Source organism: Esox lucius, chromosome 3, assembly GCF_011004845.1.
Source record: "Esox lucius isolate fEsoLuc1 chromosome 3, fEsoLuc1.pri, whole genome shotgun sequence".
NCBI lineage: Eukaryota > Metazoa > Chordata > Actinopteri > Esociformes > Esocidae > Esox > Esox lucius.
The window spans coordinates 22075482-22090376 of record NC_047571.1 but is presented as its reverse complement, the minus strand read 5'-3'; the positions used below and the strand labels follow the sequence as shown (position 1 = coordinate 22090376).

General features: G+C 42.2%; 1 protein-coding gene across 1 annotated transcript; it reads left to right on the top strand.

The window, feature by feature from the left end:
- Positions 1-2067: 2067 nt before the first annotated feature.
- On the top strand, positions 2068-11048 carry LOC105021197 (fibronectin type III domain-containing protein 7). The gene is made up of 14 exons (XM_013140085.3): positions 2068-2150; positions 2652-2670; positions 2824-3081; positions 3404-3664; positions 4400-4657; positions 4838-5089; positions 6337-6591; positions 6768-7025; positions 7863-8123; positions 8521-8775; positions 9189-9446; positions 9554-9583; positions 10221-10254; positions 10434-11048. Exons 1-13 carry the CDS (start codon positions 2094-2096, stop codon positions 10250-10252), a joined length of 2454 nt encoding a protein of 817 aa, XP_012995539.3. The 5' UTR covers positions 2068-2093; the 3' UTR covers positions 10253-10254; positions 10434-11048.
- Positions 11049-14895: the final 3847 nt, after the last annotated feature.

The window sequence follows — 14895 nt, the reverse complement described above, 5'->3', positions numbered from 1 at the left end:
GTGATGGTACGTGAAGTTGTAGACACGCCATCCCTTAGGAATCCATCACATTCCCTTAGGAATCCATCACATTCCCTTAGGAATCCATCACATTCCCTTAGGAATCCATCAGTTAGGAATGTGTTAGAGGCCTGGGGGAAAGGGTTTACAGTAGTCTGGATTTTGGGATAATGCAAACACTGAGCGTAGGAACACTAATCGTTACCATTTCATAGACATCTGCCAATGACAGCATGAATCCAACCATTTGGACTCAATTTGGACTAAAGTCCCCATGTCTTTCGAAAACACTCCATATCATTGCATATGGTGGGAGTGCCCCACAGTGTCAAACCTGATCCTTTCACAGGACAACTGCTCAAGGTGAGTGCGTCCAACTCTATTCTGCCTCTAGTCTTTCTTAGTAAGACATTTTGTTTAATTCCCATAGGGCAGAAGGAGAACTCCACCTTGATACAGCAACACCCTTCATAGCAGCTATGGCACCAATCCAGTGTTGATAGCATGGAATTGCTCAGATTGGTAAATCAGATGCACTGTAATCCAGTCTTTTTGACTGATAACCTCCCATTCTGAGGCTAAAGTCTAGTAGTCCAATTTTACCCTGGTTAATCAAGAACCTGATAATGGTATTGAAGAGGAATACAGCACCAAACCCTTAGGGAAATGGAAAACGGGTAAAAAATATATCAAATAGTACTTTATTGATATCAAACTCTTTCAAGTGTAATTCAGCCAGAACATCAGGTAAGGCCCGGTGGCAGCGGGGGTATAATGCTACGCACAGTGACCCCCATGTAAAAGGCCTGATGGGGCGTTGCTTAGACCTATTATATCCATGTCTCACGTGTAGAGGTGGTTGGTTAGGGTTATGTATTACGGGAGCCTACTTGTATTTTATACGTTGATTCGTTTCATAATGACCTAGTAAGCATGACCAAATGGACCTAATCACCTAACTAGAGCAGTCTTTGTCACCCATTCAATATTTGATCCATTGTATATACTATGATTATTTGAATAGGATAATATGATAGGATTCACTGCTTTCCTGATAGAGGACACACATGTATCTTGCCTACACGCACAGTGAGGAAGAGGGTTTGTCAGGCAATGAAAAACCTGAGGACCACAATTGGAGAGTTAGAGATCTTTAGTTTTTGTGTAAAACCTGAAGGAGGGAACAAGGTATCATTCAAATACCAATGTAAGTTAAGTCTATATTAATTATGACTTCTGTTTAGAACCATATACATGTTTAGCTGTACAGTTCTGTGTGTGTGAGGCCTCATTCCTCAGACTGGGAAAGGTGCTCCGCGGGTCTCAGACAGTGTAATTCTGTATGAAGAGGCAGTCTAAGATCAGTTCCAATGTGGTCACCAACCTCACAAAACATTCTAAAAAAAGGCTCATCTCCAATATCATCGCAAGGGGAAAGTTTATAAAGAATACTTTTGTTAATCAAAATCTCTTTCTGTGAGCTGTTGAATTAGTACAAACAAATATAATTGATGGACGATAAAGTAAATCTTAAATCTATCCTGTTTTTATTTTATAATTGTAAATTTCAAATGTCTATCATTTATTTAACCAATTGAAGGTTTCAACATCATGACATGTTTTGGTTTCTGGGTGGATGTTTTTATTCCAGAACCCATGTTCCACCTAAAACCGAACAAAGTCTACCTAGAACCCCCCAAAAAACATATCCAGGGAAATAAAAAAAAACTTTTCTACAACCTTTTTTGTTTGTATGCCATTTATTAGGCTGCATTTACTTACTGCCATTGTTAAGTAATGATAATAGTCTGTTACTGGGTCACAAGTACGCAGTGTAATGTAACGGTGCACCTGTCTCTCCATACAGCCCTTCAGGTAAGTAGACAGTCCTACCTTCTCTGATAGGCTCGCTTGCGCGCGACCGGGGGAGGGCCCACGCGCTGCGCTCTTGGTATTCGCTGAAACAATAAAAGACTTTCGTTTCATGAATTAAAAAAAATGGCCTTTGACTTTACCACGCTGTAAAAGTCTGAAATAATATTAGTATACGTCTTAGCCTCAAGGCAGCAGCTCTGCAACTCCACATTTGAAATATGGGATCAATATATTTGAAAGTGTTAACGGTTGTGCTTTCATTCAGTTTATCTGAGGTAAGAACATATATATTTTACATTAGTTAGACATATAAAGATTGTGTTAAAAAAAGAAAGACTTTATTGTACTCTGCTATGTCCTTGAAATAATCTGAAAGCATTCCCATTTTATGATTCTATAAACGCTTAGAGACCAATGGAGAGACGTTTTCATTTCAGATTGTTTTCATAATTAAGAACAACTTCGTGTAAATTTGTTTTCAAAAAATGCATGCCCAACATCGACGCAATGGACAAATTAATTCTGAGCAGAGAATAAAATCCCTGCACTCACTTACTAACCATTCCAAAGATCTGTTGAGTGCGGAACAAATGTGCTGCTCCCATCTGCTCCCATGCAGGGAGAATATGATAGCATACATGGGTGTAATCTGCCTTAGGGGAAAAACGATGAAAACCACTTAACCTTGTAATGATTTGTGTGAGGGGCGTTCCTCCCAATGGCTGCTTTTTTATCACGCTATCCAACTAAATGTACATGTTTGTTTTGTTTTTCAGATATCTGCCATGCAAAACGGTAATTATAAAACAACACTCTATAAACAGAATCGTTTCTGTAATGCACAGATTATCCCGTATTACGGTTATTAAACCATTAGTATGTAAACCGTATGAAAATACTTTGCCTAAAATGTATTTCATGATTTATGTTGTTTTCACACTTTTGCAGACATAACAATATCGGTGTTCCAAGTAACCTCAAAAAGTATGACGGTGCGATGGAGTCATTACTCCGGCGCCAGCTCTTACAAAATCTCTGCTTCACCAATTAACTCCCTTGGACCGTCCGTCTTCGCCCAATTCAGCGGAAACACCGTAATGGGCTCCGTGAACACTCTCTCCCCCAACACGGTATACAGCCTACAGGTTGAGGCCATGGATACCTTGGGAAATGTCCTGAGCAGCGCAGCGTTGGAAAAGAGCTCAGGTATGTGATGTGCACGCGTAATGGACACGTGTGCGTGTTGGGCATCTTACGTTTTATGAAATTGCTTTATAGCTACATGCTTTGCATAAGATGATAATGTGCGTAACTGGTGTAGCCTATATGGCTTGTTTCCCTCACTTGCTCTGCGAACATGGAAGTAGCTGTTCCCTTCCCTCAGCAAAACCATTTTTATTTTATGGCTAACTTTATTTTTAACTATTGTGTGTAACTCATCTGAAGTGTCTGGGAAGAAAATTAAGCAAACTGTATGTGTGTATGTGTGTGTGCGTGCGTGCGTGCTTGTGTGACCTCTGACCACCAGCCCCTCCTGTACCAACCGTAAATCAGGCCTACTCCAAGCAGAGCAACAGCATGACGGTGGAGTTCAGTGAGGTGTCAGGGGCGAGCAGCTACATCGTGCGGGCCGAGTCCCCGGTGGGAGACTTCTTCTCGGAGACCCCAGTGCCGAGTTCCCCAGGGACAGTGCTGCAACTGAGCCCATACAGTGACTACAGGCTCAGTGTCATGTCGGTCAGCAGCCCAGGACGTAGTCAGCCCTCACCAGCCGTCCTGAGCAAGACAGGTGATTGCCTCTGATTACACCTTTTCATATATGCCTGCTTACTCATCGATACGTGTCAATCCACTCCTGTTCAGAACGGGTTGGGCATAATGGGTCGCGTACGTGACCCACCTTCCTGAGTTTGTGTGTCCCGTTCAGGTGTCTCATGTACAACCTTTGTTTCCGAACCACATTTCCATTGAAGTCATTTAGAGGATGCTCTTTTACTGAGAGACTGGTAGTCGCGAGAGGTGCATATTGTTCTGTATACAAACTAAGGGATACATTTCAGTTTTTAAAAGGCTGCTACATCCTACTTGAGCTATTATGGAGTGCAGTTTTACAGCTCCATTGTGATCAGGGCCTGGAGCTGTAACTGTGCTGCACTGGTAACTGTATCTCCCTATATTAGACTTAGACATATCAGGACATGAAAAGTGAAACCCTGAGAACTGGGTTGTCTCTTCTTCCTAAAGAAATCGGAACGTAACATAAGCACATGGAGATCAACTCTATTTTACACCCACTGTAACAAAGATGACTCAGTTGGGTCATATTTTCACATATTCATTTTTTTCAATGTTCTTTTCAAGCTTTGCCCGGAACCGATTTGTTTCCTTACCTGACAGTTCCTCTCGCTGTTTTTTCCCCTTATTCTCTCTCTCTTTCTCGCCCTCGCCCTCACCCTCGCCCTCGCCCTCCACCACAGTCTCATATCGGTTTAATAATCTTCCTTTCTCTTCCGTCCCCTCCCAGTGGTGGGGTCCCCGGGGCTCAAGTCCACCTCTCCCAGTAACGACACCATCGTGTTGACCTGGTCTCCAGTTCAACACGCCGTCCTCTACAGCCTCGGCGTGGTCAGACAGGGCTCCAGCTCTGTCCTTACGCTCAACACAACCGAGCCCTTCGTGACCTTTAACAACCTGGAACCCGGGACCACATACTGCATCAAGGGAGTGGCCTGGACTCTGGATGGTCGCTACGGAGATGACCTCACCGTGTGTCAGATCACACGTAAGCATGACAAAGTGTGTGTGGGGGGGGGGGGGGGGGGGGGTCTGGCAAGGGGCTGCTGCAACATCGTATCAGTGTCTGTTGTAGTGACAGACAGAGTAATTGACCACTAGCTGTTACAGTGTGTTGGTCGGTATGTTCATCTACATTAGTCGGGGTGTGTCTGTTTCTCTGTTGCAGGTCCACCCAGTCCCGAGTCCATCCAAGTGTCCGTGACCCAGGGCCGGTCCGTGGGCTTGACGGTCTACTGGCAGACAGTGCAAGGTGCTGATGACTACTTAGTTAGAGCCTCGTCGGGTCAGAACTGCTCTGCCTCAGCGTCCTACTGTATTATTAGCCCACTGCTTTGCGGACAGAACCACAGTGTGAACGTTACTGCCCAGAACAGCGCTGGACCGAGCAACCCCTCTGATCCTGAGGAGTTCATAACATGTATGTACGCCTCTGAACCCTGACCTCTAAATGTGATACTAACCCAATCTTAGGGGCACATGAAAATTATTGTGAGTTGTGAGAACAATTGTTTTAAAGGAGTAGGTATGTAATAACAGGGTATACACATATATTTGTAATAATATACTGTAGTGAAAGAGTATGAGTATTTTCAGTGTCATCACTATAGCAGCTTTGTTAGCTGCTCTCAGGGGAGAACTCAGTGTAGTTGCCCAATCTTCATTCTTATTAAAATAATATCAGGCATAGAGAAGAATGATTTGGAAAGCAGATAGAGAAGGAAACCAATCTGTAGTGTTTGACGTCAGACAAGTCAGAGCGTTTCTTGAGGAGAGCGGGTCTGGCCACCAGGAATTCTGAATGGGATTCCTGAATCGCAGCCAGTAGTCAGGGATGAGAAGATAAGGGAAGTGAGGAATGAGAGGAGGTCTTCAGAGATGATCAGGAGAAGGGAGGAATGAGAGGAGGTCTTCAGAGATGATCTGGAGAAGGGAGGAATGAGAGGAGGTGTTCAGAGATGATCTGGAGAAGGGAGGAATGAGAGGAGGTCTTCAGAGATAATCGGGAGAAGGGAGGAATGAGAGGAGGTCTTCAGAGATGATTGGGAGAAGGGAGGAATGAGAGGAGGTCTTCAGAGATGATTGGGAGAAGGGTGGAATGAGAGGAGGTCTTCAGAGATGATTGGGAGTAGGGAGGAATGAGAGGAGGTGTTCAGAGATGATCTGGAGAAGGGAGGAATGAGAGGAGGTCTTCAGAGATGATTGGGAGAAGGGTGGAATGAGAGGAGGTCTTCAGAGATAATCGGGAGAAGGGAGGAATGAGAGGAGGTCTTCAGGGATGATCAGGAGAAGGGAGGAATGAGAGGAGGTCTTCAGAGATGATTGGGAGAAGGGAGGAATGAGAGGAGGTCTTCAGAGATGATTGGGAGAAGGGTGGAATGAGAGGAGGTCTTCAGAGATGATTGGGAGTAGGGAGGAATGAGAGGAGGTCTTCAGAGATAATCGGGAGAAGGGAGGAATGAGAGGAGGTCTTCAGGGATGATCAGGAGAAGGGAGGAATGAGAGGAGGTCTTCAGAGATGATTGGGAGAAGGGAGGAATGAGAGGAGGTCTTCAGAGATGATCTGGAGAAAGAAGGAGGGGATGGGGTCAGTGGGGCAGAGTGTGGGGCCTAATCATGTTAAGTGATGCCTGGTCGTACAGTTCATACCTACTCTCTGACCCTCAGTCCCATGTCCTCCGGACCGTACCTGGATAGAGGAGCCTGAGGCTGGGAGCTGCGTGGTGAGGTGGGCCGAGACGTCCCTGGTGGAGTTCTACACCGCCTTCATCAAGAGAGACGATGGGGTGGAGGAGTTTTGTAACACCACCGACACCTCCTGTCACTTCCAGTGCCTGTGTGGCTACGCCTACCTCAGCACCGTGTTTGCCTACAACGAGGCTGGATCCAGTCCACCAGGAGACCTGTTGAACTACACGACCAGTATGTTTTTAAGAGACCACTTTTTCTTTCCTTTCCAAAAAAGTTGAAAAGGAAAGTTTTGAGTGAGGAACAGAAGCGTTCCATTGGCAGTGGTCTCGTCATTTTAACCCTTCTGTTCCACACTCACACTTACAAGCATATCTTGGTCAAGTCACTCACCTCTTCCTTCTTCCCAGTTCCCTGTTGCCCAGAGAACGTTACCATAGATCTGATCTCCACGGAGACCCTGGAGATTACGTGGTCATCGGTGCGAGGGGTGGACTTTTACGAGACCATGGCGGTGGAGACTGATAGCGTGGTCCAATGTAAGGACACGGCTCCGGTGTGTGTTCTGTCGGACCTGCGCTGTAACAGCCAGTACCGGACCGTGGTGACGCCATGCAGCGAGATGGGAGGCTGTAATCGTACCTGCACAGCCCTCACACACGAGACAGGTGACTAACAGACACACACGAGACAGGTGACTAACAGACACACACGAGACAGGTGACTAACAGACACACATGAGACAGGTGACTAACAGACACACATGAGACAGGTGACTAACAGACACACACGAGACAGGTGACTAACAGACACACACGAGACAGGTGACTAACAGACACACATGAGACAGGTGACTAAAAGACACACATGAGACAGGTGACTAACAGACACACATGAGACAGGTGACTAACAGACACACATGAGACTGGTGACTAACAGACACACTTGAGACAGATGACTAACAGACACACATGAGACAGGTGACTAACAGACACACACGAAACAGGTGACTAACAGACACACATGAGACAGGTGACTAACAGACACACACGAGACAGGTGACTAACAGACACACATGAGACAGGTGACTAACAGACACACACGAGACAGGTGACTAACAGACACACTTGAGACAGGTGACTAACAGAAACAATGACCAGTCCACCTTTTTACAAAGGTGTAAAAAGGAAAACAATGCTTTACAGACTGTCTACAGATTATCAACATATAAAAATAACATTTGACAATTGACACTCATGCTAACCTTAAACCTCAACCTATCCCTAACCCTTTCACTAACCCTTACTCTGACAATTCTAAACTTAACCCAATACTTAAACTTAACCCTATACTTAAACTTAAGCCTTTTCTTTGCTTTTTTATATTAGCTTGTTGGTAATATCTGTTGAATATCTGTTGGGCATCTTAAACATCCAAATAAATTGTAACCGCCTCAATCAATAAACCAATAAACCAACCCAATGAACCCTTGGTCTCTCCACTAGACCCCTGTTCTCCTGAGATCCTGAGTGTGTCTCAGACCAACTCGTCCACCAGTGTCAGCGTCCTGTACACGGCCCCCAACACCCCTAACACCACCTACACCGTCACAGCCGTGGGCCTCGCCGACACACACACCTGTCAGTCAAACACCACCTCCTGCCAGCTCACGCAGCTGCCCTGTGGAGCAACCTATGATGTCACAGCCTATGCCAGTACGGCTGTGGGGCGGAGCCTGCCCAGCTATAGCGTTCCCCTCGAAACAGGTAGGGGAAACCCTGTATGTTTACGATGTGGGCCACCCAAATGACATTTTAGTTGGTAACACAATATAAGCAGTAGGGTGTCATTTGAACCTTGTATTTGGTGTACATGTGGGTGTATTAAAACAGTGCCAACGGTGTATCTGGGTCAAGGTGTTTAATTGAGCTTGTTAAGGTGTGTGTGTCATGGTGTATGAATGTGTGTTAGAGTGTCTGTGTGTCAAGGTGTGTTTGCCAAGTGTCCATGTGTCAATGTGTGTATGTGTGTGAATGTCAAGTGTGTACTTGTTAGTGTGTGTGTGTGTGTGTGTGTCAAGGTGTGTCATGCTGTATTATTACTAGTTCCCTCACCTAGATACGTAGATTTACTGTAAACTGGGTCTCCCCCATCTGCCCCCAGGTCCGTGCTGTCCTACCTACCTGACAGTCAACCAGGTGACCCAGGCCATGACCAATGTCACCTGGTCCCCTGCTACAGGGGCAGGCTCCTACATCACATCGCTGATATCATCTCGGGGACACGCCCGGTGCCACACCATGGACACGCACTGCCTGATGGGATGCATCACCTGTGAGACCAGCTATAGCGTCAGTCTGGAGGCCATCAGCCGGACCGGCCACAAGTCTGAGTGCAGCTATCATGGATTCTCATCCAGTGAGGAGACATTCCAGTTCCCACCAGATCAGTGTCAAATTCATAAATGTCTAACATGCATCAAAATGTATTCTTCTTAAAAATCCTATATTTACTAATCCCTAACCTTGACAACCATAACCTTTACCACAAAAACCTAACCTTAACCCTAAACATAACCCTAGATCTTAAGCGTAAACCTAACCCATAATTCCTGACCCTAACCTAATTCTAACCCTATCCCAATCATAACTTCTATCCTTAAACGTAACTCTTTCAAAAATGGGACTGGGAAGTACTTCCAGAATTATTTTGATTGCATTGGTGTAGTAAAAGCTGTTCACACACACACACTCAGAGTACACAGGAGAATAGTTTTCATTCAAGCCAGTGTCTTTCTACTCTTTGCATCCTCTCTATATATTTCTTACTAGGTGCCTGCTGTCCGTCAAGTGTCAAGCTGTACAGGATGGCCAACAGCTCTGTGAGGATATACTGGCGCTCCTCCGGCCCCCAGAACTACACAGTGGACTTGATCGGGACAGGCTCCAACTACACCTGTGAGCCCACCCCCCTGAGCCGCTTCTGTGACATAGCTGATGTCATGTGTGGTGACATCTACACAGTGGTGGTGGCGCCTGTCGGTCAGGACGGGACCAAAGTCAACTTCTGTCACCAGAGGGTTTACTCCGGTATGTGTGCTACTTGTTTGCTAGCTTGTCAGACGGTTAAATACCTTCTGTAATAAACGGATGACGTCTACTGTGAGTCACTGATGGCTTTGTTCTTGTTCTTGCAGTGTCCTGCTCCGGAAACAACGTAGGACTGGGTAAGTGTCCGCGGGGGAACTTCACTGGGCAACTAAGCTAACATTCTTTACTGCTATTGTAAACCGTAGCCAATACGTTTAACACCGATCCGTTTTCTAGTGACCACTATCTCAAAAGGTTTTCAAATGTTACTGCCTTTAAATTCAATCTCAGGAGAGATTGCAGAGGACAGACACAATCAATGTATTTTGTAAAGCCGTTTTGTATCTCTGTTGTCACAAAGGGATTGTAGTGACACCCAGCCTAAAACCCCAAAATTCAAACAATCATTAATATAAACTTTCTCTATTGACATTACCTTTCTATATTGATACAACATTTCTCTGTTGATACAACATTTCTCTATTGATATAACATTGCTCCAGTGGCATAACATTTCTCTAGTGACATAACCTGTCTCTAGTGACATAACCTTTCTCTAGTGATATAACCTTTCTCTAGTGACATAACCTTTCTCTATTGATATAACCTTTCTCTAATGTGACGTTGATCTCCCCGATCCAAATTGAATGTACTCACAAACATCATGGTCTTGAATCTTTTTGCAAAGTCCTACCAGATTGACGCTTGTCAATCATACAAAATTAGTCATAAGAGTTCAGACTGTATTTATTATATTCTTGTCTTCTTTTCCAGTTGTCTATCGGGGAAAGAGAAGTGTTACTTAGAGGTGAGCTAATATATATATTTTTTTTTTTATCACTGTAAATGGACATAAACTTAAACAGAGTGACTGACATAACAGACAAGAGGTTTGAAATAAAGCATTATAACCTAACACATAGCCAATAATTATTGTGATAATCATCTGTTTTCATCTCTTATCATACCCCCTGTCTTGCATTGCAGGAAACCCAGCTTCTATCAAAGTCTGCCTGTCATCGTCTGCCTGTCAGAAAATGTTTCCTCTAATGTCAATGCTGTTTGTGACCAACATGTCAAACCATCCTAAGATTAAGATCGTAAAATGTATTATTAAAAGGGGGGCTTTATTTTCAATGCAAACCTCAAAACATACAAACTCCTAGAATTATACATAATAAATCATTGCAATCAAAAATACACATTCTGATGAAATACTAATAGACTGAACAACTATTTGCATCACATTTAAACTGCTGCATTTAAACATGAATGCTCTTCTCTGAATTAAATTGAATGAGAAACAAGATGCACTTTTTCAGTATATAAAAAAGAATATGAGTCCCTAAGTAGGAAGCCTCCATAGGCTTGTTTTGAAGTATGTTGTGTTACAGTGGTTGTGTATTTGTCTGTGGGTAACTGAGAAAGTAGAGCAGAGAACACACTCCACCAATACCATTGGTCATACAGTACTATGGATGACAGGTTAGATCTGGTAGCTTTGGATAGAATGTTTCCATTGCCTTCAATGCTGTCCCCTCTCTGTGTTAAAAACTAAATACAGCTCATCCTATTGTATTCCCAAACTGCGTGGTGTCAATCATTAATGATAAGATGGAATGTTTAGAGTATAGGTTTATCATTTGTCCTGAAAGTTGAATTGCACCAATTTTCATTGACAATGATTCAAAGCTACAGTAGACAATGTTGTAAAACTCTTGATGTAACCAATCACCTTTTATAATGATTTGTGATTGAATGTTTAAATAAAGCAAAAAGATTAACAAAATAATAGGTAATGGTTGGAGATAAATGCAACACAAATGCAACACAAATGGTTACATTTATGAAGCTCTCTTAATAAGTAATTAACAGAGCTTCACTCAGGGCGTTAAACCACATTAAATAAGAGTAGGCAGTATTTCTTTGTGACTGGTGAAAGCTGTGGGATGGGACCCTGAACAGAGATATTCTGTCTGAATTCAAATATCACTGGGAACCGTATTAGTCAATTCATTTAAATAAAGAGGTACAAAATAACTAGGTTCACTGAGCATGTATACATTAAATGTAAAACTTACAGAGGAGTATGTTAATGGTATTTACCCCACACACACATGGAACCTCAATAGAGATGAACAAGAAATCCTGATCCATTGGAACAAGGAAACAACAACCACACCAACAAAATACAGAAATGGGGGTGAGAAACTGTAAAAGAAAAAAAGAACAAAAACCTTGAGTATCTGTCTCAATAGTTAGAATTCCCATTCAACTATAAGAGAGCAACTTATAGTTTTGTGCCAGCTCTAAAAGTCAAACTCCTAAAGTAGTTATTTGATCTGGATATGTAAAGACGATTTACATGGCATGGAATTATTATATTCTTTCTTACTGTAGCCTGTACATGTTCTTCTGTTCTATGCTATCATGTGTCTTGTAGCATTTGTCACAACACATTAAGTTCCAGGAAATAAATGCTATTTGAATTGAATATGATCAGCTACTGGACACCCAGGACGGAGATATAGTTCCCACTGAAGAGATGCTCGGCATAGCACATATGTACTGTCACAATGGGACCGCTGAAATTCCTCATATAAGCTTAGGACAATCACAGGTACAGTGTGAGTGGTGGGGAAAGGGGATGGACCATTGTCAGCCAGCTTCTTTGTCCTTCACAAAACCGCTATATGCAACACTCTTATCACGTTCACAAACGCAACACCCACACCAAAACAGAAGACACATCAGCAGTACCCTCATCGTGATGTGTAGCTGCTTGTATAGCTGATTCTTTTCCTTTCCTTTGTCATGGATGTAGTCTTATTCCATGTCTATGGTGCCAGTAACATTTAGTGATGGTGAAAGGTATTATCTATGTGGTATTTCTCTTTCTATAAGCATATTACTTAATGCTTATCTCAAGTGCAACAACAATACACATAATAGACACATAAATAAATATCTTCTCATTATTGACTAAACCTGATGGATTAAACCAACATTATCACCTATTAGTATTGGCCACTGTACATTCAGAATGACAACTGGGTTTCAAGTCATCATTCTGTAATTCAATACGTCCCAGTGTGAAATCAATATCCCAGTAAGAAAAGGCATTTCAATAAAACGTGTAAAGGCATTATTGGAAATATATCTTCCCACAATGCACTTTCAATATCCCTTTAATCATAATTATGGCATTCAGACTTAGTTGTTTATATTGTCCGAAAGCACTGAAAATACATCACCTGTTCAGCTAAAATCTACGATTTTAAGAGATAAACAGTTGGTACTGAGGTTAAATAAAGGGGTTTCAAAACAGTGTTTTTTGTTACATCATAACTTTAGACATAATCAAGAGGTTCATACTTTTGCAATGTTTTTACAGATGAAAACCCATCTCAATTTTAGCTCACGTAGAGCAAATGTATGTACTTTTCTATTAATTGTTATTAATCACAGTATATTGCATGCATTAACTGGATCATGGTTTCTTATTTGTTTGACAGCCCTAATAATCATAATCCTAAATAGATATAATTCATTCTTCTCTATTACACACAGACACACTCCTGTAATCAATATGATACCTGTACTCTTAAGCCCAGAGGCATATGGAGGAATCCACCTGTCCTGATTTTGAGGCTCTCTCATTGGTCCCTACTGAGATGATCTACCTTTAACTTCCCAGTAATTATCTCAGAAGAGCTTCTGTAAGCAAGCTCCCTATGGATGTAACCTTTTGAAATGCACATCATGGAAAATCATAGACCTTTATGTTTACCTTTTATATTACTATTTTTGACTCAGGTAAGCATTTTAAATTATTTTGTATTATTTTATTTATGATGATTGGAGATAGATGCTCTGATTTGTTATATATATTTTTAAACAATTATCCTTACTGCTCTTTCAGATACAGCATGCATTGGCAGGTGAGCTACCTGGGCTTTTAGTTGGAAGTAAATGTTTAGTATTTAGTTTGGGTGGTAACAAATAAATATACAGTATTTCCTCAATATATTGTGCTACAGTAGTATTTCTGACTGAACACTACTGTAATCCAGTTTGGCCACTAATTAAATAAAAAATATTTATGTTAATCAATTATTGATTATAATAAATTTAGTTGGATACAAAACACTTAACACTTTAAAACAAACCATAATATAATGTTCTACTCTTCCAGCTGTTTATTTATAAAAATATATTTTTACTATGATAGACTTAGTCAAATATTTTTTTGTATGCTTTCTGTGTAGCCTAGAGGCCCTTACCATAGCAATCAATAGTTGGCTTCTGTTGATTCTTTGTACAGTTACATCATTCTACATTGTTTCTTTTGCAGCTTGTGCTGTCAGGTCAATAACGTCTCCTTCAGCCTCTAGTCTGAACGTGAAATGGGACAGTTACTCAGGAGCTACAAATTATCTTCTGGATTTGCGGGTCGTGAACTCAACGAATATTGCACCTGTTGTGGTGACACTGCCCACGTCAAGCACACAAAGGCTAGTCCAGGGGTTGAGGGCTGGGAGCATTTACCAAGTCCAGCTGAAAGTCTTTCAGTTTTATAATGTGATTTGCACTGACACTGAAATTGCGGGAACAGGTAAAGTTATTCTCTTCCATGTATTACTACACAGTCGAGTTCTCCTCTATTTGAATTGATTCCTTTGAGTGTCAGCCATCAACATTTTCATTACGTGCCTTGTTTTCAGTCCCGGACACGTCCCAAATCACCTACTCCAAAGCGCTATCGAGTACCTCCATCAGTCTGCAATGGTCCAGTGTCAGTGGGGCCGACCGTTATATCGTGTTTGTGAATGGAGTTAGTAACGGAGCAACGTACAACAGGACTTTCACCACACTGAGCACTCAGATAGTGGGCCTCACACCAGCAACCTCCTACAACTGCTATGTGTACTCTTCCAACAATGCTGGACTGGCAGCCAGCAGCAGAGTCAAGACCATCACCACACGTAAGTCTCCCAATGGTCATCACATAACAGGAAGCTGTGAAGACGTGAAAGGAAAAACTCTCTGCCCAGCATGTTTATAACTGGGCACTTTAAGGTGATTGTGTCTTGATTAATATAGAGTACTGTGGAAAAGTCTTAGGCACCTGAAGTTCAAACTGAAGCCATATATGCATGACTGGACAAACGTTTTAGAACATTGAAGCCATTTTCCATTTTTTTTTTTTATTTAAGTAGTTCAGTCCAGTGAATTATCTGAAAGGGTACAAAGGTATGCATTAAACTGGTAAAAATAAATGTAGGTTACCAAAAATTGTTATAGAAAAGGCTTTCTTCAGCAAACTAGTAATGGGTTAACAACTTACATCTGTTCTGCAGCAATGGAAGTCAATTAAGCCTGGAAAGTTTCTAACAATTCAAACAGGTGTCCCTACTTCTGTTGATTACTTACAAACCCTGTCTGTATA

Coding starts and splice junctions, on each gene's coding strand:
- LOC105021197 (XM_013140085.3), top strand. CDS start 2,094: ATGGGATCAATATATTTGAAAGTGTTAACGGTTGTGCTTTCATTCAGT. Junction 6,592..6,767: donor CCTGTTGAACTACACGACCA/GTATGTTTTTAA, acceptor CCTTCTTCCCAG/TTCCCTGTTGCCCAGAGAAC. Junction 8,124..8,520: donor TAGCGTTCCCCTCGAAACAG/GTAGGGGAAACC, acceptor ATCTGCCCCCAG/GTCCGTGCTGTCCTACCTAC.